At 49.8% G+C, this 24,115-nt stretch overlaps 1 protein-coding gene across 1 annotated transcript in view; it reads left to right on the top strand.

Annotated features, from left to right (window-relative positions):
• Positions 1-446: 446 nt before the first annotated feature.
• Positions 447-24,115, top strand: part of HUNK (hormonally up-regulated Neu-associated kinase) — a gene marked incomplete at its 5' end in the record, with an annotated part of 99,139 nt that continues 75,470 nt past the window's right edge. Inside the window, one exon of the mRNA XM_080817474.1 lies at positions 447-707. Within this exon, the coding sequence (XP_080673600.1) occupies positions 447-707 (261 nt within the window). The remainder of the gene's footprint in view (positions 708-24,115) is intronic.

The following is a 24,115-nucleotide window of genomic DNA, read 5'->3' as shown; positions in this document are numbered from 1 at the left end:
CGTGCACAGCTAGGGCGAGCGAGCCGGCCCCGAGCCCGTGCGGGCCAGCCGGCGGCTTCAGGGCGGAGGCTGCGGAGGCGCCCGGGCTCCGGGACCCCGCACCCGGCACCCGACCGCGCCCCCACCCCGCCAGCCCGGCTCCCGGCGCCCGCGAGCGGGGCCGCTGGCATCAGCCGCCGCACGGGACCCGGCCGGGGTCCCGGGGCGCTGGCAGGGGCCCGGGCGACCCTCCGAGGAAGAACTTCTCGGGGGCGGGTCCCCGGTCCCCGGTCGCCCGCTATTGTCTGCGCGCGGTGCGCGGCGGCGGCCCGGGGCGCGGGAGACGCGGGCCGGGCGGGGCCGGGCCCAGGGCGGCGGCGCAGGAGCCCGGACGGCCGGAGGCGGCGGCGGCGGAGGGGCGGCGAGCGCGGGAGCCGAGCCGAGCCGGCGGGCCGCGGTCGAGCGCGATGCCGGCGGCGGCCGGGGACGGGCTGCTGGGCGAGCCGGCGGCGCCCGGGGGCGGCGGCGGCGCCGAGGACGCGGCCAGGCCGGCGGCGGCCTGCGAGGGAAGTTTCCTGCCGGCCTGGGTGAGCGGCGTGCCCCGCGAGCGGCTCCGCGACTTCCAGCACCACAAGCGAGTGGGCAACTACCTCATCGGCAGCAGGAAGCTGGGCGAGGGCTCCTTCGCCAAGGTGCGCGAGGGGCTGCACGTGCTGACCGGAGAGAAGGTGAGCCGCCCGGGGCGCGGGGTCCCCGGGCCCTCGGGGCGGGAGGAGCGGAGGGGACCCTGCCGGGAGCACTGCACCGGGAGTCAGTCGGCGTAGCCCCGGCCGTGCCCCTCCCCTCCCCTGTCCCCTGCCTTTCCTTGCGGGTGGGGAGAGGGGACGAGGCCACCGCGCGCGCACGACCCGGGACCGAGCGACCGGCCTTTCCCTGGGGGCGGTGTGGGGTCGGCTTCCCTGGGGGGCGGCTGGTAGACCCACGAAGCCACCCGCAGCCTTTTTGCTCCTCGAAGGGCGCCGCCTGGTGGACGCCAGCGCGGGGGGATGGTGGAGGTGCTCCATTCTTGCGGCCCCACAGGGGTCGCGGATGCGTGGAGGGGCAGGAGTCAGGCCATTGTGTCGCGTGGGCCGTTACTCTGTGCGTGGGGGAGCCGCTTGGCCACCCCTCGGGGAAGCTTAGACTCGGATTGCCCTCCTGGGCTTAGGAGGTGGGGGAAGGCCGAGACGCCCAGGGACATTTTCCACCTGTAGGCTGGGACAGCTAGGGAAGTTTTTCGTGCTCAGATGAGGGTTTTCTGCCTCCCCCGTTCCATCTCCCTTTCCCTCCCACCCCTGCTTTCCGATCTCACCCACCCCTCCGTTCCCCAACCATTCCCATCTCCTTCCCTCCATCCTTCCTCCATTCTCTTCAGCCCCTGGGTGGGAGCTGCAGGTACCGAACTACACACTGATATCCCCAGGCTTTGGGGTTTGGGAGGTGCCTTCAGATCTTCCAGGAAGAAGGGAAAGCAAAGGAAGAGCCCCAGAGACCCGAAGGGGCACCGCCCCCGCACCCTGGGAGAAGTTAGATGGTTGTGAACCCCTGGCCAGGTGTTGCCACGGTAGCTCTAAGTTATAACTTGGATCTGCGAGAAGAAACCCAAGATAGGATGACTTGTTTTGCAGGGAGTGGCCCAGACGCTGGGTCACCCCAGGTGGTGAGGCTGCCTGGCAGCTGCCCAGGTTTGGGGCAAGCTCATGGTCATCTCAGACTCAAGGCTCCCCCTACTCCTCGTCTCCCGTCGCCTACCCCCTCCCCCCCCCCCCCAAGGCTTGGAGTCTCCCAGCACTGGCCTGGGAATAGCCCCTTTTGGTGGCTCATTGATCAGGGAGGGATCAGCATATGGGGTAGAGGGAAGCTGTAGGCTTCCTACCTGCCCTTCTGCCCGTGGACTTGGGATCCTCTGTGCAGCCTGGGAGTTCCTGGGAATGCCAGACTGTGGAGCTCTGATTCTAGGGGGAGCTGCCTTGCCTTCCTGTCCCCAGCCTCACCTAACTTTGGTTTTCCTGCTCCTTTTCCCACTGGGTCCGGAAGCCCCTTGCATTTGAGTGCAGGTCACCATCACCCTTGTCGTTTGTCCTCTCTTCCTTCGCTGCCCCCCATTCTGGTGGGGTACCTTTGTTTTGCGTAGGTGGGGTTAGAGGGAGTAGTCTAAAAAGTGCGTCTTGCTTGAATTTCCATGTAAAAAGGGAGTGCGCAGAATGAACTCACTGAATTGAGTAACTCTTCAAAGACGAAGAAAGAACACTCCTAACCTCATTCAAATCCAAGGGGAGCACAGCATACTTTCCTCCTTTGGTTTGCAGTGGGCTCGCCAACTTACACATCCGGCTGGGGTGCACGGCCGAGGCCCCCTTGTCAACTACAGCGGGCTCACTTCCCCATGCCTGGGCAAATTCCTGTTGGCATGGGTAGTAGACCTTTGTTTTTCCTTTGAAACATATAGGATTCTGTCTGGTTGCGCACGTTCCCGCTTGAACCTTAGCAAAGAGAGACGAGACTCTATACTGACAGCATATGGCCAGCATTAGCGGCACATTCATCTCGTCTGGCTGGCTGCTTGGCCTCTCCTGGCTTCTCTCTCCACTTTCCCATGCCCCGTTGTGCCTCTGGCTCCTCACTGGTGCGTTTTGCTCCGTAACATAAGGCTGTTGGCTTTGGCCGAACCGGGCGAGGATGCACTCCGAGCTCAGGCTCTACTCGGGGCTTCAGGAGTTCTGGGCTGGGCCCAGAGGACAAGCTGGAATGCAGGGAGATCTTGCCTAAATGGGGTCCGAATGGGCGTTCTGCACCCCTAGGGGTCCATGTTCTTCCTCTCCCGTGTTATCTTTCTTTCTTTCTTTCTTTTTTTTTTTTTTCAAGATTTTATTTATTTTAGAGAGAGAGTGCAAGTGAGCTGGCGGGGTGGGGGGGGGGGAGCGGCAGAGGGGAAAGGAGAGAGAGCATCTTAAGCACACTCGCTGCTAAGCAGAGCCAACTGGAGGCTTGAACCCATGACCCTGAGATCATGACCTGAGCTGAAAATCAAGAGTCAGACACTCAGCTGACTGAGCCACCCAGGTGCCCCTTGCCTTACCTTTCTTAAGTGAATCTCACCTAGTCTCCGGAAGGGGAGGAGACCATTAACTGGCTGTCAAGTTGTCATTCTCGACAGCTTGATTGGCTCTAGTCGTGAGAATCAGTGCTTTGGGAGTACAAGCATCATGAGAAAACTGGATTTTAGTTCACTTAATTGCCGGCTTTAAGGAAACAATGGGTGTCATTCATAGCTTTTATCTCCCAAATCCAACACCTTTAATGCTTAACTAACAGATTAGGGTTTTGGCAGATCGCAGAGATTAAAATGTGTTTGTGTGTGCGCGCACACGCACGCACACGCACGCGCATGCATGACTTTGGGAGGGATTACTGAGTTCATGAGCCCCCATCCACACTCGCCTTCTGCATATTGTCTTACTAAGCCCAAACGGAGGTGAAGTCAACCTCCTGCTATGGGCAGCCTTGCCCTCTTTTCACAAGGGGAGCAGTAAGAGGGTTTTCAGGCTGGTGAAGGGGTACTTACATGAACGTAGCAAGGGGAGACCTTACGGTGACAGTACCCCGGGGGAAGGGAAATGAGGTGTCCCTCCCAGGGGGTGATGTGAATGGCCCTTTCCAGCCTCTCCCCCCCGAATACTGCCCCCCTTTTTGGAGTGTATACTTTGGATAGAGCCCTCCACTTTCATCCTTGTCTTCCTTTTTCAAAGGACATAGACCACAGTGGGAGGGAAATGAAGTCATGAGCACTGTAGTAAGAAATGGATGCACACGGCCCCACGCCGTCCCCCGAGGGGCAGGATGCCGGGCATCTTGTGATGGGGAATCCGTTCATGCAAAAGCTGAAAGGTGGGATGGAGAAAGGGAAGAAGAGGGGGTACCCACATTTGGCCTGCCTCATAGTTGCACTCAAACTATGCACTGCGTTTTGGGTGATTCGTGCCAAAATCCAGAGTGCTGCTGGTTTAGGTGCATAGGATGAAGGTGTGTGTGTGTGTGTGTGTGTGTGTGTGTGTGTGTGTTAATTATGTTTCACCTCGGTGCACATTTCCAGAAAGATTTGGGCCATATCCTCTCTCCCCGGCTTGCTGGGAATTAACGGTCCAAGATGACAGAAAACCACTCTTCCCTGACTTTCATCTCAGCCTTCAATCCTATCTCATCTAGAAGCTTCCTTCAGCCACTGCTGTCTGCCGGACAGTTTTTTGGCCTGCCTTTTTCCTCTGAAGTTGTTTGAAAGTCATTTGGATCTACGTGGCGCTGTTGCTGCTTGAAAAAGAAAGAATGGGTTTGGGTGACATCTACTTTTGTCCTCCTTTCGCTTTGAGTGGATGTCATCTCTCTTCATATGGCTTTAAAAATAAGTAATTCACTTGGTCATGTGAGACTCTTAACTGGTATGTTCTTAGGGCAGAGTGTCTGTGACTCCAGGAAGCTGATGATGGGAGGAGGAAAAGGGACCACAAAATCGGATTTTGAAGAGAATTCACTGTGGCTTTGAGACAAAGAGCCAAGTTGATGAACGGGGGTATTGAGTGATGACTTTGAAAGACCCAGAGAGGCTGTGCTCACTGCCCCTGAAGTTGGTCCCCAGTACCTATGCAGTGTATCATTTTGGCACATAATAGGTTATTAGTACATTTTTTTTTTTTAAGACTCGCTAAAAGAAAGTTGGAAAGGCTGACGGAGCAAAACACAGTATATTTCAGGTAGAGAGCTAGTTTTAGAGGCAAAACTACAAAAAGGGGACAGGGGTTGATGCCACAGAGGACCTCCTTTTGTGATTAAGTCTTTCTTAAGCTACAAAGTTGGGTACATAAATGATTGGGTAAGATGTTTAAATATCTTGTTCTAACCCTTGGTTAAAAAAAAAAATAAACCTGTTTATCACTTTTGTTGGAGCTATTTCAGGGCTAAAAATAAGGGTTGCCTGCTTAGTAAGTTGCCAATAATTATGCTTGGAGCACGACAGTGCCAGATACCTGGAGTGAAGGAGTTACTAAAAATACAATTTACTATGTTTTGCAGAACAGGAAATATGACTAATTTTAGAGATGGCCTTTTGGCAGATCTGTTTTTAGCAAGTGTTTCTGAAACAAACAGGTGCTAAATCCTGGTTTGTTTTTTTTTTTGAAGTGCTAGAAATTTAGGGGTAATAGCTCCGAGGAACAAGAAATGCTTAGAGAACTGGAAATTCCTATTAATCTGCAGCAGGGATTTCTTGGCAAGAAGGAGGCGTTTGGTGAAAGCACCTGCTCAGCGTGGCGTGCGTGACAAGGCAATGCCTGTAATTTCTGAGATTGGATGCCGCAGTTGCGGGCACATTCTTTCTGAACTTCCTGCCCTGTCTCATCTTTTTGAAGTACGTGTGAAGGGTGGAAATTGGCACGTAGGGCTCTGTGCTTAGTGTTCATTGATGTGCAGGTCCCGTGGGCTTAAAAGGGAGCTTAGGGATCGGCACCGCAGTGCTGCTCGGAGCCCACGGAGAGTGGTCCAACCCTTAATTTTCTTTGCAGGTGTTGAGTCACCGTAAGGGCTGGGAGGTGAGGCTCGACGACAGCGATCTGCACGCCGTGGGGCGAGTGGCAACTGCGTCGTCTGCCCCAGGGGTTGGGCAGGCTCTGGGTGTCCTTAGTGACCGGGTAGTTTGGGCATGAAGTATCCTTTCCCTTGGGACATACGCCCCCTCTCCATTATTCGGGGTAACCCAGTGACCTGCTCTCTTGGCTGATGGAAATGCATAGACAAACCTGCAAGCCTTATTCTCAGCAAACTGGTGAGAGCTCTTCTTCTGCTCAGCCTGGGCCCTCCTGGCCACTTCCACATGCGGACCTGAGTTGAATTTTGCTCTCTCTTTTGGGGTGCCGCTGTCTGGTAGGGTGACCGGTAGGAAGGAGGAGAGCCACGGGGCCTGAGTAAGACCAGAGGAGGTTGATAACGTGTTGGAGGGAAGGAAGGGCTACTGCCTCTCCTTGATCACAAGGACCAGCCCTCAGGGGTGTGGTGTAGTGTGTTTTGTGGCTTATCCGACGTCCTCCATGCATTTCCTTACCACACGCTTGCAGCAGCCCTGGGCAGGTAAGAAGCCGCTTGCTGGGGCTCTTACTCCCTGTACGGATGACGCGGAGGAACGGGGAGTAGATTTTTCCCTCTGACCTTCACTTCTCTCCCCTTAGGCCTGCATAACAAATAACCGTAAACAGGGTGGCTTAAATTTAGCCCCTCGAGTTCTGAAGGCCAGGAGTCCCAAATCCAAGCATCAGCCGGGCCAGGCCCCTCTAGAGTCTAGAGGAGGATCCTTCCTTGCTGCTTCCGTTTCTGGTGCTCACCGCCCATCCTTGGCATTCCTTGGCTTGTGGCTGTGTGGCTCCAGGCTCTGCCTCCGTCTTCACGTGGCCTTCATCCTCCCGTGCGTCACCTCTGTCTCCAAATCTGCGTCTCCTTATAAGAACACCAGTCCTTGGATTTAGGGCCGACCCTGAGCCAGTAGGACCTTGTCTTCCCTTGATGGCATGCAAAGATGCCGTTTTCAATAAGGTCCCGCTCACAAGTGTTGGGAGTGGGACCCAAACATGTCTTTTTGTGGGACACAGTGCAGCCCGCAGCGCCCCTGAAGACTGTGAGGCTTGTGTTGCCCGGGGTTTCCTGGGAAGCAGGCCTTGAGGGGGACAAGAATGTGGTCTCTGGGAGTACCCTCACACTGGGACTTGGGAGGGGAGGGGTGGGGAGGGGCAGAGCAGCATCGGGCAGGGGGACGAGTTGGGCTGCAGTGCATGGGGTCTCTGCCTGGACCATGGTGCTGAGATGGTCTTACACAGGTGTTCGAGTTGGTGCGAGGGGACCTGTCACTGGAGGGAGGCTGCCCTGGGAAGGGGGCATGGCCTTGGGCACTTGCTGAGGGCCGTTTCTGGGGGGCTCACAGCTGGGAGCCAGCAACAGCAGGGAGGAAATTCCTTAGCCTTGAAGCGGGGAAAGCTGGGCAGCAAGCCCAGTGCCCGCGGGACAGCTCTGAACCCATGTCCCACAATCTCAAAGGCAATAGATAGAATTTATGGTGGGTGGTTGAAAAAAAAGAAAGAGGGGAATATTGAGGGAGATGAGAACCGTTAAAGGAGCAGTGGCCCCTTCTTGACTTGGACATAACATGCCCTAAGTGTAAGCACCTGTGTAGAAATACGGCTTGGGATCCTTGGGGTGTTTTGTCTACCCGAGAAAGCCCCCTGGGGAGCAGTGCTGGTGGCATGAACGGCAGGCCTTGGTGTTTGGAACCACAGAGGTCAGCACGGCGCTTGTCACTGTCTCCCCACTTACCCCCAAAGAGGCTTTGTCTTCCCTCAAATGGCTTCTCATCCCCTCCATTAGTTTGCTGGGGCTGTTGTAACCAAGTGCCACCAACTGGATGGCTTAACCATGAAGTTACTGTCACGGAGTTCTGGAGGTTAGGGGTCCGAGATCAAGGTGCTGGGCGGGGTTGGTTCTTCCTGAGGGCTGTGGCGAGAATCCGCTCCCGGCCTCTCTCCTTGGCTCGCAGATGGCCGGCCTCTCCCTGTGACTCTTTTGTTGTCTTCCTCGTATGTGCGTCCGTGTCTCTGTGTCTGCATTTCCCGTTTTTAGAAGGACACTGGCATGTTAGGTTAGAGCCCCTCCTAACGACCTTACTTTAACTTGATTACTTCCGTGAAGAGTGTCCAAACAAGGTCACATTCTGAGGGACTGGGGGTTAGCACTTGCTACGATCCGAATGCTTGGATCCCCCTAGAATTCATAGGCTGACGCCTATGCCCCAGTGTGATCATATTTGGGGGGGGGCTTGGGAAGGTGATCAGGCATGAGGACAGAGCACCCACGATTAAGACTTGTGGTCTTGTAAAAAGAGACCCCAGAAAGCTCCCTTGACCCCCGCAAGAACACAGCAGTAAACACAGCACCAGACACCGCGCCAGATCCCAAATCTGCCAGCGCCTTGATCTTGGACTTCCAGTCCCCAAACCTGTGAGAAATAAATTTCTGTCGTTTAGAAGCCAACCAGCCAGTGGCATTTTATTATAGTAGCTAGGATGGATTAGACAAGGCTTAAACATATGGATTTGGGAGGGGGTGTTGAAATTCAGTCCATTACATTGCCTGACCCCATGGTATGTATTTATGTGTGGACGTGTTTACCGTTTGTCTCCGCCCTGGACTGTCAGCCCCATGAGGACGGGCTCACTGCTCTCTCCCTGGTGTTCAGAACCTGGAACAGAGAAGGTCCTCTGTCAATTTTTTTTTTAGTGCATCAGAGAATGCTTTGATATCTCCCAGGACAGGAGGGCAGGGTCCGACAACACTGCCCAACTTAGCAGGGACTGACTGCCGGCACCGTGTTTCCGCTCCTTGCAGCTCGAGGGTCTGCCTGTGTGAGGATGTGTAGAGGGGACAGGCTGCGTTCCTTGGGAAAAATCCCAGCCCCGGAACAGCTGTGCCTTTAGCAGTGATTTAAGGAAGGCACCTAGACATCGGAGCGACAGGTGACCAGCCAGAAGCAAACAAATATTTTGCAATGTCACGGGACTGTTAATGGACCCGCAGCTCTTTCCTGGGAAAATGTACCAACGCTGCAACAGATGGGCGAAGTTGCTATTTGCAAACATACATTTTTTTGGATGTTTCCCATGGAGATATATGGAGGTTTGGATCTGTCTCTTTGACTATAATTTTTTAATAAGTTTATCAGTCTCTGAAGCCAAATGGCTGCCAAAACATTTGGCAATCCTTCTTGCTCCTCTCGCCTGTTCTCTGAGCCGTTGGATGCTTTTTCGTCTCCCTATTTGCATTACTTACATTTTTATCTCGTTGTCTTACATCCCATCCTTTGGCTTTTCGGTGAGGGGTCTGGCTTTCTTTCGGTCTCTGTTTAGCTACTCTTGTTCCGTGACACTCCTCTCTTGGTCACTTTGTGCCCTTTGCCGGAGCTCTGTGAATAGAACACGGGAGATGGACAGCAGTGATGGGCACCCTTGGAGCTCGGAGTGCGGTGCTGGGGGACAGAGGAAGCACCTACCCTCAGGGAGTCTCACTGTTTCTGTGGAGGATGAAATTACACTCCCAGTGAATCTTTTGTCTACCTAGAGCAACACAGGGATTTCGGGAACTCCTGAATCACCAAAACCCTACAGGAAGGAAAAGAGTGCCTGCTCTTTGCTTTCCCCATGTGGATATAATAATCACGAACATTTACGGATCTCATACAGTCTGCTAGGCTGTGTCCTGGATGCTTTGCTGCGTAATGTAATTTCTCCCTTACAGGGGCCTTTTGTGGTAGGTACTTTTGTATTAACTTTGCAGAGTGACCCGCCATCCCGTGGTGCCCAGGGCTCTCTCAAGTTTAGCAGTGAAAATCCCACATTTTGGGAAACCCGTCAGACCATGGCCAAACCAGATTTGCTCAATAGAACATTTCATCAGAGTGTTTGGAATCCTACCGAGGGTTTTCGAATAAAAGTTTTAGTGAGTAGCTAATCGGGTCATGAGTCAGCAATGAATGAACCAAAGCCCAAAGTCCTGGGCATGGTTGGGGGGGGGGTGCTGCTTGTTGAGGATGACAATCTCCATGTGTGGTCCCGGGTAGCGAAGGGTCCCCTTCCCACCTGTTCACTCTACTGTGCCAGGTTCACCACTCCCTCCGAGTCTCGAAGCATGGGCAGCGATTGTGATCTGCCACCTTTTATAAGTTCACTAGGACATGAGGACCTTGAGCCTTGCACGCATGTGCGTGGGTGCGTATGTGTGTATGCCGTGCACACATAAATGTCTATACAGGTACACCAACGTGTGTGTATCTGTATTAAATAGAAAGCACATCATACTATGCTAAATATAAATGCATAATTTTTTAGCAGCAGATTTTCTTTTTAAGATTTTATTTAATTATTTGAGAGAGAGAGAATGAGAGAGAGAGACAGAGTGAGGGCTTGAGAGGGGCTAGGGTCAGAGGGAGAAGCAGACTCCTCGCTGAGCGGGGAGCCCGATGAGGGACTCGATCCGGGGACTCCAGGATCATGACCTGAGCTGAAGGCAGTCCCTTAACCAACCGAGCCACCCAAGCGTCCTAGTCTTAGTTTTGGTAACTTTCGTTTGTGCTGGAGGGAGGAAAATCTCCGTGAGGGGAGAGAGGAGTTTGGATCAAATGGTGAAGTTGTGTTAAAGTCCACGTCTCCTGTAGCCCACCTAACAGTCCCTCATAGTCTTTTTTTTTTTTTTTAAGATTTTATTTATTTATTCGACAGAGATCACAAGTAGGCAGAGAGGCAGGCAGAGAGAGAGGAGGAAGCAGGCTCCCTGTCGAGCAGAGAGCCTGATGCGGGGCTCGATCCCAGGACCCCGGGACCGTGACCTGAGCCGAAGGCAGAGGCTTTAACCCACTGAGCCACCCAGGTGCCCCAAGTCCCTCGTAGTCTTGTCGTAAAACTGCCCTCCTGCAAGAGTGAACAGGGTTATTTTTTAAAAACAAAGCAAAACACCCAGGGCTTTCACCATCCTTATTATGCAGACCAGCTGGACCTTGACCAGCTTCTTCCAAGCTCCGTCTGGGCTGAGAAGGGGTTTCTGAGGCAAATGGAATGAGGAAGTGCCCAGGTGAGGAGAGGCGTCAGGGCAAGCTGGCTGTGGGGTCTGGGAGCAGAATGTTCTAGAATTTTATCTGAGCCTCACGTTAGTGAAACCAACTGGATAAAGGTAGTGTTCTCACTGATGTAATCTGGTTTTCAGTTGGAATTACTGCTGCCCCGATTAGAAGCCTTGCTTTCTAAGTGTCGTCTTTATTCCGGGGTGAAGATTTAATTAGAGAAAGTAGTCTCTGACTCAGTTCTCAGTTGAACATTTGTATTTAGGAATACTAATAAAAAAAAAAAAAACTTGTTTTGAAAACACTTCTCCAGGTTTCTAAAGTGTCATTCCCACAGGATGACATTTCATTCTATTAAAAACTAACATTTGTGAGCCGTAGTTGCAATTTCAAGCCCAATTTGGTGTAATGTTTGAAACGTGAATTTCCCTCTGGAGGGAACGGCTCTATGACTGTTGTACTCTCACCTGATTCATGACTCTGAGATGCCCTTTTCCTAGATCAAGAATGAGGGTTTTTTCTTTCTTTTTTGTCATAGAGGCCTTTACATTCAAGCACCCGAGAGTGTGTGGACTAACAGTTTCTTTCCGATCACCGGACTTAGAAGCCTGTCTTCCAGATTTCCAAGGGGGCATATTTATTTAAAAATAAATACAAATCATATACTAGAAACCAATTTCGTCAGATGACCAGCTGTAAATATTTCAAAAATAATTTTTAAAAGCATTTTTGGGGGCACCTGGGTGCACCTGGCGCGCAGTGGGTTAAGCATCTGACTCTTGTTAGGATCTCAGGCTTGTGAGATGAAGCCCAGAGCTGGGATCCATGCTCAGTGCAGAGTGGGCGCGAGAGCCTCTCTCCCTCCCCTCTCGCTTGCCCCTCCCCTTCTCGCTTGCCCCTCCCCTCTCGCTTGTCCCTCCCCCTCTCGCTTGCCCCACCCCTCCACTTGCCCCTCCCCCTCCACTTGCCCCTCCCCCAGCTCCTCCCCCGGCTCGTGTGTGCGTGTGCGCCCACACAGTTACACTCTCAATAAACAAACAAAATATTTAAAAATAAATAAGTAAAACCACTTTTGACCAGGTGTTTAAGTGTTTTAAAATTCCTTGAACCAGGTCAGTCACAGGTGCATTCCAGAATATCTGAGGTTATTAATCAATTAGGCCCTGGGCTAATATTTCCTCATCGCCACACCCTTTTTCTTGCAAAGCTACTTACAGACACCCTCTTCATCATTAACTCAGCCCCTTGCCACCACACTGCCCTAATCACACTTCATTGTCTACTTCCATTTTTTTCAGATGCCTTAGAACAATGGTCTTTTTTTTTTTTTTTTGAGTAATTAAACATGAGTTTTTATCTGTGGTTCCTTGTGAGAAATAAACAGAAGCACAAAGAGCGAAATAAAAATCAGCCATCATCACACAACCCAGCAGTCATCACTGTGAACATTTTTGGGTGTTTGGGTTGCCTACATGTGAGCAGAGCTATGTATACAGATACATGTACACATAGTTGATTTTTTTCCCCCTTTGAACTCATTTGCTACAAACTTGAGATTCCAACATTCTTATTACTCTCCCCCCACCTTAATATGAGAACATTTTCTCATGTTGTTAACTATTCTTTTAAAATTTGATTTTTGGTGATAATTAGCATTCCATTATTTAGAGTTACTGTAATTTTACAACCTCATTCCCAGCTGTTGGCCATTGAGATTATTTTTAGCATTTGCCTACATAAATGATACTGTGTTACTATCCTTGTATGTACATCAGGAAGCTATTCCTTAGGATAAATACTTAGAAGGCTTTTGGCATATTGCCAGATTGCACTTTGGAAACATTATATCAAGTGACACAATCTATGGAAGTGACTTTTAAAAAAGTGCATTTTGGTAATTACTAGGGATAAGCATAATTTGTGTACTTGATTGAAAATTTGTATTTCTTCATCTACTCACTATTGCTAATATCCCCCCCCCCACCGTGTTTCTGTTAGTCTTATTGATTTCTGCAAACTTTTTACATGTTAAGGATATTAGTTGTTTATTTTTGATTTTTTTTGCAAATATTTTCTCCCAATTGGTCATTTGTCTTTTGACTCATTTTGTGTCTCCTTCTTTTTTGAGGGAGGGCAGATAGAAATTTTAATTTTGTCTAGTCCAACCAGTTACACACCCCCCCCCCCCCCGTTTTCTCTTATTTTTTAAGCTTAAGTAAACTAGAGTGTTTGTTACTAGTTTGGCTTTATAAATTTCTTATTGCTAAATAGTATTAAGACTCTTGCCAGTGTTTCATTGTTGTGTGCAGAAAACTCTTTGTGTTGTCGGGTGGGAATTTTTGACTATACTTTTTACCTGGTTGCAGTGGAATCCAATGGTATCATGTACTAAAGCACAGGCTTTAGGGGAATGCCTATCTTGGGTCCCTATCACCTTTTTGCTACTTAGCTGTGTGAGGTATTCAAAGGTATTCAAAGGCAAGGTATTCAAAGCCTCCAGACTTTAGCTTCTGTGTCTATAAAATGTTAATAACTCTGGACACCTGGGTGGCTCAGTCGGTTAAGCGACTGCCTTTGGCTCAGGTCATGATCCCAGGGTCCTGGGATTGAGTCCCACATTGGGATCCCTGCTCAGTGGGGAGCCTGCTTCTCTCTCTGCCTCTGCCTGCCACTTTGCCTGCTTGTGTGCATGCACTCTCTCTCTCTCTCTCTCTGACTAAATAAATAAATAAATAAAATCTTTTAAAAAAAGTTAATAACTCATAGGTGTTCAATGGGGATTTGATATTTTATATATATTTATATATACCTGGGCATAAAAACATATATATACATATATACATATAGATAATACACATATATATACATGTATGTGATATACATATATATAATATACATATATACAGTGTACATAAATATATTTTATATATGTACGTCTGTATAAAGCACATATTTATCCTGAAAATATATTCAATATCGGGGCACCTGGGTAGCTCAGTAGGTTAAGCCTCTGCCTTCAGCTCAGGTCATGATCTCAGGGTCCTGGGATCGAGCCCCACATCGGGCTCTCTGCTCAGCAGGGAGCCTGCTTCCCCCTCTCCCTCTCTCTCTGCCTGCTTCTCTGCCTCCTTATGATCTCTGTCTGTCAAGTAAATAAAATCTTAAAAAAAAAAATATATATATATATATATTCAGTATCGTGTCAGTGAATAAGTGGCAGTTGGTTATTCTCTTCTCTTAGACATTCACGTTTGTATTTAACCTTAAGGTAGGTGTGAATGAGGCTTTTTTAGATGGTGAGAAATAGATACTCACTGAGTTTATCATGGGTGAAGGAGGTTTTTTTTTATGGTGTCTACTCATTTTTAAAAATTAATTATTTTTATTAACGTATAATGTATTATTTGCCCCAGGGGTACAGGTCTGTGAATCGTCAGGCTTACACAGTTCACAGCACTGGGTGAAGGAGTTTTATTTTAGGCGTGAAGGGAAGTGAGGAAGATTAGGGCTGGGCCTCTCAGGGCTGCAGTCAGCACCTCCCTGAGGACCTGATGGGCCACTCAGCACCCCAGGGGGCCTAGATGCCTGCATTCCTAGGATCCCACTTCCCTCCTCTCTCCTCTGCCTGGAGCTTCCAGCAGCTTCTATGGCTCGTTGGGAATATTCCTTTGGCTGCCCTCCTCTCTGCCTCACAGCTTGGTACTATTGATGGCTTCTCTGCTGATTGGTTTTTACTTCCAGCACTTTCTGAGTATTAATGGATCCCTTACCCTTCTTAAATTAGTGACAGAGTGCTAGGAAGGTATGATTGTTGAATCCTTACTGGCCTTACTTTCTGGTCACCTTCTCGGGACGGAGCAGCCTTTAACAGTAGGAAGTTATTTTAATGACGAAAGAAAGAGGAAATCTAACGGTAATTCCCCATCGAGTTATCAGATCGGTATGGTGTGGAAAAATTTATTGGACAACTTAATTCCCAATGTTTTGGTTTGGTAGCCAACTCTGTACTCAACACTCAACAAAACATGTTACTATCTTTCGGGGTTATGATTTCTTCTACATTTGCGGTTTTGAAGATACCACGCTACGTTTGCCCACTGGCTCTCTGCTAGAAGTCCCCGTTATTTCTGCTGTGATCTAAGACCTCTTTAGATTCCAGGACTGGGGTGAGGATTTTGTCTTGGACTGTTATCGCCAAAATTTCTGTGTTTCCGGCTCTTACAGTGTCTCCCAAACTTCCCCCAACCCAAAGGCTCCTTTATGCATGTACCTTTTCAGCCACATTTGACTGCCAGTTTGGTCCCAGGGTGTGTGAATAGACTATCGATTGTTTCCTGCTGCCTTTGGGACAGGAATACTTGAATTAGGGCTAATTTTGGAGTTTAAGTATTAAATGTCAGATTTGAAGAAAGCATGTCTGAGATCTCTTTGTTGTGGAAGAGAAGGTCATGTAAGGCTTAGGGGAAGGGAGAGGAAAACAGAAAAAAGCTGATGACTTCTTGCTTTTTGAAATCATTCCCTCTACACCCATGGAAAACCCTTCCCATTTTCAGAACGTCCTTTTTAAGATAGTTTTCCTAATCTAAAGCCATTTGCTAGGTATACTGTGAGGTCAGAATGGTCACTGCTGGAGAAGTTTTCCAGTTGTAACCAGTTTTTTTTTAAAAAGCATTATCTCGGGACACCCGGTGACTGAGTCGTTTGAGCATGCCACTGTTGGTTTTCGGCTCAGATCATGATCTCAGGGTCCTAGGATCGAGCCCCACGTCAGGCTCTGCGCTTGGTGGGGGAGTCTGCTTGAGATTCTCTCTCTCCCTCTCCCTCTGCCCCTCCCCCCACTTGCACGCATGCTCATTCTCAAATAAATAAATACATCTTTAAGAAAATGAAAAAAGCATTATTTTGGGGCACCTGGGGGGCTCAGTCAGTTGAGCAACCAACTCTTGATTTGGGCTCACGTCATGATCTGGGAGTCGGGAGATCGAGCCCCATGTGGGGCTCTGTGCTGGGTATGGAGCCTGCTTAAGATCCTTCCTCTCCCTCTCCCTCTGCACCCAACCCACTTGAGCTTTCTCATGTTCTCTCTCTCTCTCTCTCTCTCTCAAATAAGTAAATAAACAAATAAATAAAAAAATTTTTTTTAAAAAAAGCGTTATTTTTACTTGGTCATTGGAGATGATCATGTGTCTTTTCATTAAAACATTTATTGATTGCCTTCTTTATGCAGAGTTGCTGGGAACCAGTATGGGCTTTTGTGTGAATTAGAAAAAGGTATGACTAGGCAGACTGTTTACCCTGTCTCTGGGTAGACAGGTTGGAAAAAGGGGCTTCCTCTAAGTGGCTGTGGCTCCACAATGCCTGATTTGGTGAGCAGAGCATTTCAGGGGGGAAAAATTTGTATATACATCAGAGCATACAGGATGGCAAGCCAAGCGAGCCTGGGTTTCTGTCCCAAATGGCCCCCTCCGTGTTTGTGTGTTTTTAATTTTTTTTTTTAAAGATTTTATTTATTTGACAGAGAGATCACAAGTAGGCAGAGAGGCAGGCAGAGAGAGAGGGGGAAGCACACTCCCTGCTGAGCAGAGAGCCCGAGGCGGGGCTTGATCCCAGGACCCTGAGATCATGACCTGAGCTGAAGGCAGAGGCTTAACCCACTGAGCCACTCAGAAGCCCCATGTTTGGGTGTTTTTGTGAAAGGCACCGAGTGCTCTGTGAAAGGCACAAGAATCAGATCTGCCCTCAAAGAACACTAGATCCCAGAGTCAGAATTGAGCTGTGAACCCCAAACAGAACTTACAGCCTTACGGTGAGAATTTTTCCTCCAGGAGTGACCGAGTAAGTGTCCTCGGGGGTTTTAGAGATTCTCAGGCAAAACTGCAGACTCAGTCCTGGTGCCCGTCTGGAGAAGCCCACTTGGTTGCTTTGCCGGCGAGGAGAAAGATAAGCAAGATGAGAAATAGATTCGGGTCTGTTTGAATCACTCACTGCCCAGGAGACACAAGACATACTCCAGCAAATGTAACAGTTAAGATCTTGGGGGAAATGCCCTTCGCTGGAGCCTCAAGCCCTGTGACCCCGTCTGTCTCCGGAGTCATCATTCAACCTGATGGAGGGGCCCGGGGCTGAGACTTCCTGTGTGTCGAGAGCTACAGCAGCTGCTCGGCTGGGGCCTGGGAGCCCCTGCTCTGTGAGCTCCGAGAGAAAAATCCCCCCAGTGTGCCGATCGCTCATCAGTCCCCTCTGCACAGTTCCTTCCTTGGATAGGTAAATAGTGTGACAGTTTAATAAGGGGTCGGTGACCGTTGCTTGCAAGTGGAGAGAGTCAAAAGCAAGGGTCTTTGCAAAGAGGTGTTTTTTTTTTTTTTCCCCCTCCCTGGAAAGGACCATGATGGTTTTGGGTTTCTCTGTGTGTAATCTGAGAGGCTCATCCATCTTGGTGTGACCGAGGAAAATTTCAGCATTAGGAAAGTGACTTCTGATTTATCATGAACAGCTGGGTGGGCCATGCCTCACTGGTGCCCGGGCATAAGCAGCCTTTTAAATATGGCGGCTCAGCGTGGCTTCTGTGTCCGGAAGGGCTCGTGAGCTGGTGCCTGGTGTTTTATGGGGCTTGTCAGGCTGCCGTTGGCCTGAGAATCCTCACGTCTCGTGTCTGTGTAGGTGTTTGTTGAGGCTGAATGGGGTCCCCCCAAAGTCCTAGGTTGGAGTCCTCACCCCCAGTCACTCAGAATGTGACTATATTTGGAGATGGGGCCTTGAAAGAGGTGATTATGGTAAAATGAGGTCAATTTGACTGGTGTCGATCTAAGAAGATGAGATTAGGACACAGACACACACACAGAGGGAAGACCACATGAGGACACAGGGAGAGGGCGGCCATCCCCAAGCCAAGGAGGGCGACCTCACAAGAAGCCAGCCCTGCAGACACCTCGCTTTTGGACTTCCAGCCTCCGCGGCTGTGAGAACATAAGTGCTGTTGTTTAAGCTCCCACTCTGCGGCATTTTGTCACGGTGGCCCCAGCAAACAAACACAGTGATTATCTACCCCTATTTGCTGGGGGTCCCGAGCGCGAGGGCCAGCCTCAGGAATCACGCTGGGCAGCTTCACTCTAGTCAATGGTATTGGATCCACATAGAATAATGCCTGGAAACAACTCCCTCCCTCAGTAAGGAAGTTAATATTGCTGATTGAACTCCAGGTTTGTTTTTGTCGAGTGACGCCACATGCTGTCTGATTCCATGTGGGAATAGTTCAATCAGTCAATCAACCAACCAACCAACCAACCAGCTAACCAACCCCCTGAAAAGTTTGTGAACTCAGTGCCAACAGTATTTCTATTTTCCTGATATATTTACTTTCTGTAGCCTTCAGAAGACTAAAGTGTTTTAAATTTCAATGGAATTTCTTTCTTTTTTTCTTTGGGAGAGTGAGAGAGAGCATGGGGGAGGGGCAGAGGGAGGGAGACAGCCCCGTGGAGGTAGAGCTCACAGGAACACAAATGACCCGAGTGGGGCTGGGGAAGACGGAGGACACGAGTCACTGCTAAGACTGGACAGAAGTAGCAGGGAAGACGGAGAGGGTGATCAGGAGGCACCATGCTCGGTGGCTCCGAACTGGGCATGGAGCTTCCTCTGATGCTTGGGGTTCTCTCTCTCTCTCTCTCTCTGTGTCTCAAACAAACCAAATGTATTTGGTTCTGAAGGCTGGAAGTCAAAATCAAGCTGCCGCAGGTTTGGTTCCCTCTGAGGGCTGTGAGGGAGAATCTGTTCTAGATCTTTCTCTGGCCTCTGGTAGTCCCAGGTATCTCTTGGCTCATAGAAGGCATTTTCTCTGCATCTTCCCTCTGTGTGTGTGCCTGTCTGTGTCCAAATGTCCCCTTTTTATAAGGACATAGTCATACTGGGTTAGGGCCCACCCTAATGACCTCCTCTGAACTTCAGCATCTGCACAGACCCTCATTCCAATTGAGGTCATGTATCCACAGGTGTGGGGGGTTAGGACTTCAGCATGTTTTGGGGGAGACACAGTTCAATCTATAACCTGCTAGGATTTCTCTCCATATGCTGTCTTATTCATTCACTAGCACCGAATGGCCTTGGGACCCTCCAAACAAAGAGCAAGGGACAGGCAAAGTCAAGGGGACAGTGAAGGAGGTGGAGTGGTTGGGACCAAAAGGTCCACTGCCCAGGCGTTGGGGTTCCTTGGGTATTGGGTGGACAGTGCTTTTCGCACTTTCCATGGGGTGTCATCGCCTCCGCTCCCCATCTTCTAGCTTTCTGAGACACTGAACTTGCTAGGGGTGCTTGGGGCTCATCCCGGAGTGACAGTGCACTTGGGAAGAGAGAGACATGGGGGACCAGTATTGCTTCCATGGAAAGGCAAAGAGGTGAGCCACACAGGGCAGTATTTCTTGGCCTTATTGTTTACCTGCCTGACCGCGGTGAATCCCCACCGGGCACACTTATTTTATGTTTTGTGGTTATTACAGTACTTGGTGTTATTAGGGCAAAGGCAGGTGTGTTGAACATGAGTTTTGTGAGCTCTCGTTTCTTCGGGACTCTCGAGGCCTGTGTTGGTCACTCTCATGGAGAAGTTGAGCATCAGACTTTGCTGTGGGGTGGGATGGAGGTTTCCGGAAGTGTGAAGAGAGGCCAATTGTGAGACTAGGTTGGTGTGCAGCAGGGAACTTGGGAGGGCGGAGAGCAAGGGCGACATCGGCCGCTCCTGAAAGAGGCTGGTTTGAAAGCAGAGCCCTTAATACCCACGCAGCGTTCAGCCGGTGTGCCTTGTTAGTTGGTCAGGGGTCCCGTGGGGAACACCATTTGTGAACTGACTCTCCTTTATGGCTTCGTGTTGTGCACATTTATAATGTATGCTATAGCGGAGACAGCTTTAATGATGCTAAATTGCTCTGAAGTTATCACGCCCCTCCCCCTGCTCTCTATAGGTATGGGAGTATGAGCCGAGAAGCTTTTCCCGCACTGATGCTATGGGGGGAGTGATTTTAAGGCTGACAGCCATTTCCTGGTGAGCCAACCTTACTTAGATCTTCTGTTCTTACCCTCTGTGTTGCTTTCCTGGCCTCGCTGTAACACAGCACCACGAACCAGGTGGCTTAGAACAATAGAAATTCCTGGTCTCCCAGCGCTGGAGGCTAGAGGTCTGACTGGGCCCCACTTCCACCAAAACCTGTGGGGGACTGTTCGTCGCCCCTGTCCCAGCTTCTGGTGATTTGCCAGTAGTCCATGGGTGTCCCTTTGCTTGCAACGGCCTCACTCAGGCTCCCTCCACCTTTCCAAGGCCTTCTCCTTGTGTCTCTTCATTTAAGGACACTGGTCTCGTTGGATCGGGAACCCTTCCCGTCTGACCTCACCTTGCGGGAACTAATGACATCAGCAATGAGCCCGGTTCCAAATCAGGTCCCGTTGGGAAGGACAGAGACTTTCGACGTTCCCGTGTCTTTTTGCAGGGACCTAATTCGACCCTTAGTACATTGCAAACCTAATTCGCTGCGGCCACTGAGCCCAGTGCCTTCTGATCGCTCCGCGCTCCCCTGCTGCTCCTGTCCGGCCTTAGCACCGACTTGTGTCCTCCATCCTCCTCAGCCATTCCCGGGTCCTTTGCAGCTCCCGTGAGCTCTGTGTCCACGTTGCTGTTCGATGTCACCGCCTGCTGACCCGTCCCGGGTCCATATTCAGGTTGAGTCCTTGTTAATCCCCCGCATTTCCCGTTGCTCGTGGCCATAATCCATCTTAACCACTTTGAAATAACTCAAATCATGCTATAGCCCTGCTTAAAACAAACAAACAAAAAAACCCCAAAAAACCCGGGACTGGTTGGTTCCCTTACTACCTTACTACACAGTGAATTCCCCCCTCCGGCGCCTGCACTCAGGGCTCTCTGTTCAGTCCTTGGCCGGTGTTCTCGTTTCTGGCCCATCCCCCCTCGTGTTGGTCCTGGCAAAGGTTCTCTGTCCTCTGAGTGTCCCTCTTGGGGTCCCGCCGGCTCCCTCCTGCCCGCCTGCCCTTCGAGCCCCACCGAGATGCCCCCTTCTTCCACGGGCCGGCCCCGCTGTGCCCCGCCTGCCGCATTGTCTCCATCTCACCTGCCCACGTCCCCTCCGCTGTTCCCTGTGCGTTGTGGACATTAAGTGAGCGGCCCTTTGCTTCCTTGCCAATTTGTCGGATTATTGAGGTAGAACCGGGTTTGAGGCAGAGAAAGGAAACGTCTCGTCGGTGCCTGGCCTGAGGTTTCCCACGGGGTGGTCCTCGGGCCCCTCTGCAGAACAGAGGTCTGTCTTCCTGTGGAAGTTCTGGCTGCATTTCTAAGGCTTGGTCACGGTCCAGGGGTTTCCTCTGGACAACATCCCTCTGTCGAGGCCTGCATGACACCTCAGTTAATCAGTACTGTGGAAGTCAGCCGCCAGTTGATTGTGGTTTATGTTTAACTTTCTGACGGATTGGATGCAGCGCAGCTGGGAAGAATTTCCTGGGTGTCAGAATGGAGGGGATCCAGGTAACCTCAGAGTCCTGTGTTTGTGTCCTGGGGCTGCCATTCACTAAGGACCACAGCCCTGGTGGCCTAGAACAACAGAGACGGCTTCCCATGCAGCCCTGGAGGTCAGAGTCTGTGATCAAGGCGTATCTCTCCCAGCTTCCGGTAGCTCCTTGACTTGTGGCAATACCCCTGTGACCTCCGTCTTCTCCCTGCCTGTGTGTCTCTGTGTCTCCATTTCCCCCCTTTAAGGACACCAGTCATATTGGATTGCCCCTCCCCCCATGAATCTCATTTTACCCGATTCCATCTGCAACAACTCTATTTCCAAAGAAGGCCACATTCTGAGGTACTGGGGGGTTGGGACTTCAACATGAAATTTTGGCAGGCGGGGGTGGGGGTGATGGGACGCAACTCCGTCCGTAAGTACTGAGCAGCAGGTCTCTTGTGAGCCAGGAGCCTGTCGGACTTGGGTGAGATGCTGAAGCTTGCCACGTCGGGGGAGATGTTTCTTCAGAGAAGATGGAGGTGAGAAGGGGGTGACCATTCTGTCCACACTGTTTCCCTCCTGTCCCTGGGAGAACCATCCTGGGTCTGCTGTGGATAGGGTCCCAGCTGTTCTGCCCTGTGGGGGTGTCAGGCTGCTGGCAAGAGTGACCGGCCTGGTCTGGGGAGGCAGGCAGGGGTCAGGCCTGCTCTCCTGGTCAGGGGGGACCAGTAGGACCTCCCAGGGAGAGCTTTTGAGAGCTCAGAGATAAGGACCTACCATCAGTCACATCTGTGTTTAACTAATGCTTAAACTTGTAACTCACTGTTCTCTGTTTACACTCTCCCACCCAGGCCGTTTCTTCCTCTGTTCACCAAGTTCTGATGATCGGGGTGATTGAACTATGCCCTTGATGCCAAGCAGGTCTCACGAGGCAGTGGAAGTATGTAGAGATTTGGGAATTATGCTTTTATAGTGATCCATGTTGATAGGAGGATACATTTTTGTTTTTCTTGGTGGAGCCATTTACATTAATCAGCCTGGGTTAGCCCAGCTTGGTCCCCAACCCCGATCCCATGGTCCCATCTACACGATGAGAAGCAGCTTTGCTGTGGGTTGGGAGTCAAGTCCAGTCTGTACCACGGCCGAGCAGGGCGATGTCCATTTCTGAATCTGTGTAAACCAAGAGCTTGCCCTTCTGTGAAAAGGGAGAACGAGAGGATCTTCTCCATAAGGCTGTGGGAGTTTCAAGGGACGATGTCCGTACTGGGTCTTGCAGAGTCTTGCTTGTCGAGTGCTTGCGAAATGGGACTAGTCCCCAGTTGAGATTTATGTGGCTTGGGGACGGTGGCCCATATGTGTGGCTTTTTATTTGTTTTCCCACTAAGCAGTTGACAGAGAAATGGCAGTTGTCCAAATAGCTCATTAATTTTATGCTTATAGGTAACTAAACTATGTAATTTGGATCACTAAATGGATCCCCAGTCGCTTGCTTATTTCTGTAGCTTAAGTTTCAGACCGTTGTCTGCCTTGATCGTTCGATTGATCTGGACCGTGGAGACCCAGGCCTAATTACAACATGAATTTTTAATACTATTCCGCTATTAGTTAATCTTTTCTTGATGTAATGAGAAAAATGTGTTCAATATAATGAGATTATCACTACTGATCTACTTTACGAAGCTATGGTAGCGGATCAAAATGTCTAGCTTTTTGTTTGCTTGTTTTGTGTTTTTGATGGAGGGGGAGAGGCGAGCTTTCCAACCAGTCTGTCTTGTCTCCTGTAAAGGACACTATTAACATCTTCCCAGCCTGATTTTGACATAACAAAGCTCGATTAATTTTGATGGAAGAAGTAGATAACTGGCACTTGACCCAAATTCGAAGTAGGGACCCGAGCGCAGGATATCACAAACCAAGAATCATAATCCAGTCCTAGGAACACATCAGGGAAAAATTTTAAAAAGGCACCTCGGAATTTAAAATGTATTTTCAGAGTTAGTGATCACAGACTTTTAAGTGGGAAACATCCTTTTGAAGTCAATGATTGCTCTCTTGAAGTGATTCTCTTTTTGGACTTGACTATATAAATATTCATGTTGCTGTACGTGTATATTTAATATTGCTTCATTAGTTACTTTTTTTTGCCATTGGAATAGGGAAAAAATGCTTGGGAGGTACTGAAAATAGTGTTAAATTGAAAATAATTTTCATTCTTGGCCGAACAGATTAACTTATTCTTGCCAAAAAAATAACCTTTTATAGCAGGCACTTGACTAAATGATGAATAAAATGTCTACATCTTACAAGGATTCTGAACATTGATGTCCTGTGTAGAATCAGAATGATGGTGCCAGTCGGGGAATTGGTACACTGTGTCACCCCAGGCAAGTCCCAAAACCTCTACTAAATATAGTTCACCCCCTCTTGTTAATGGAAACAAAATGGAACTCCCAATCCTTTCTTAAATGGTCACATTTTCAGAGAGATTGGCTAAGAAAAATGTGCACTTTCACAAATGAAGGGTTTTAGAGAAAATAAGAGAAAGGTTTTAAGTGAACTCTTTCTGAAAGACACTGACATTTAAGGAAATTCAACAATAGCAACAGAAAGTACAGCCCCGTTGGGCATGGGCGTGACCTTCCCAGTTGATAACTTGCAGTCACTACAAGAGGCTTGAAGACCTCTTTAAGGAAGATGGGGCCAAAAACCAGTTCTGTTTCTTCCTAGAACCATCTCAAGTTCCCCCCATTCCTGTAAGCTAAGCAAGTAATCACAGCTCTCTACCTGAGTATTCAGGTCGTGACTATTTGCTACAAAGAACTGTTTTTCTTTTCTTTTCTTTTTTAAATGGTCAAAGATTGACATTCTGGCAGATTTTTGACGTGGATCTGCTTCAGGAAATCTTTTTGGTTCTACTTTTGCCGCCCCTTTCTGTCTCTGATTACCTTTTTTTCTTTGCTAAACCTTAAAT

The sequence above is a fragment of the Martes martes genome (assembly GCF_963455335.1).
Source record: "Martes martes genome assembly, chromosome: 1".
Taxonomy (NCBI): Eukaryota; Metazoa; Chordata; class Mammalia; order Carnivora; family Mustelidae; genus Martes; species Martes martes.
This window is presented reverse-complemented; position numbering and strand designations above follow the sequence as displayed.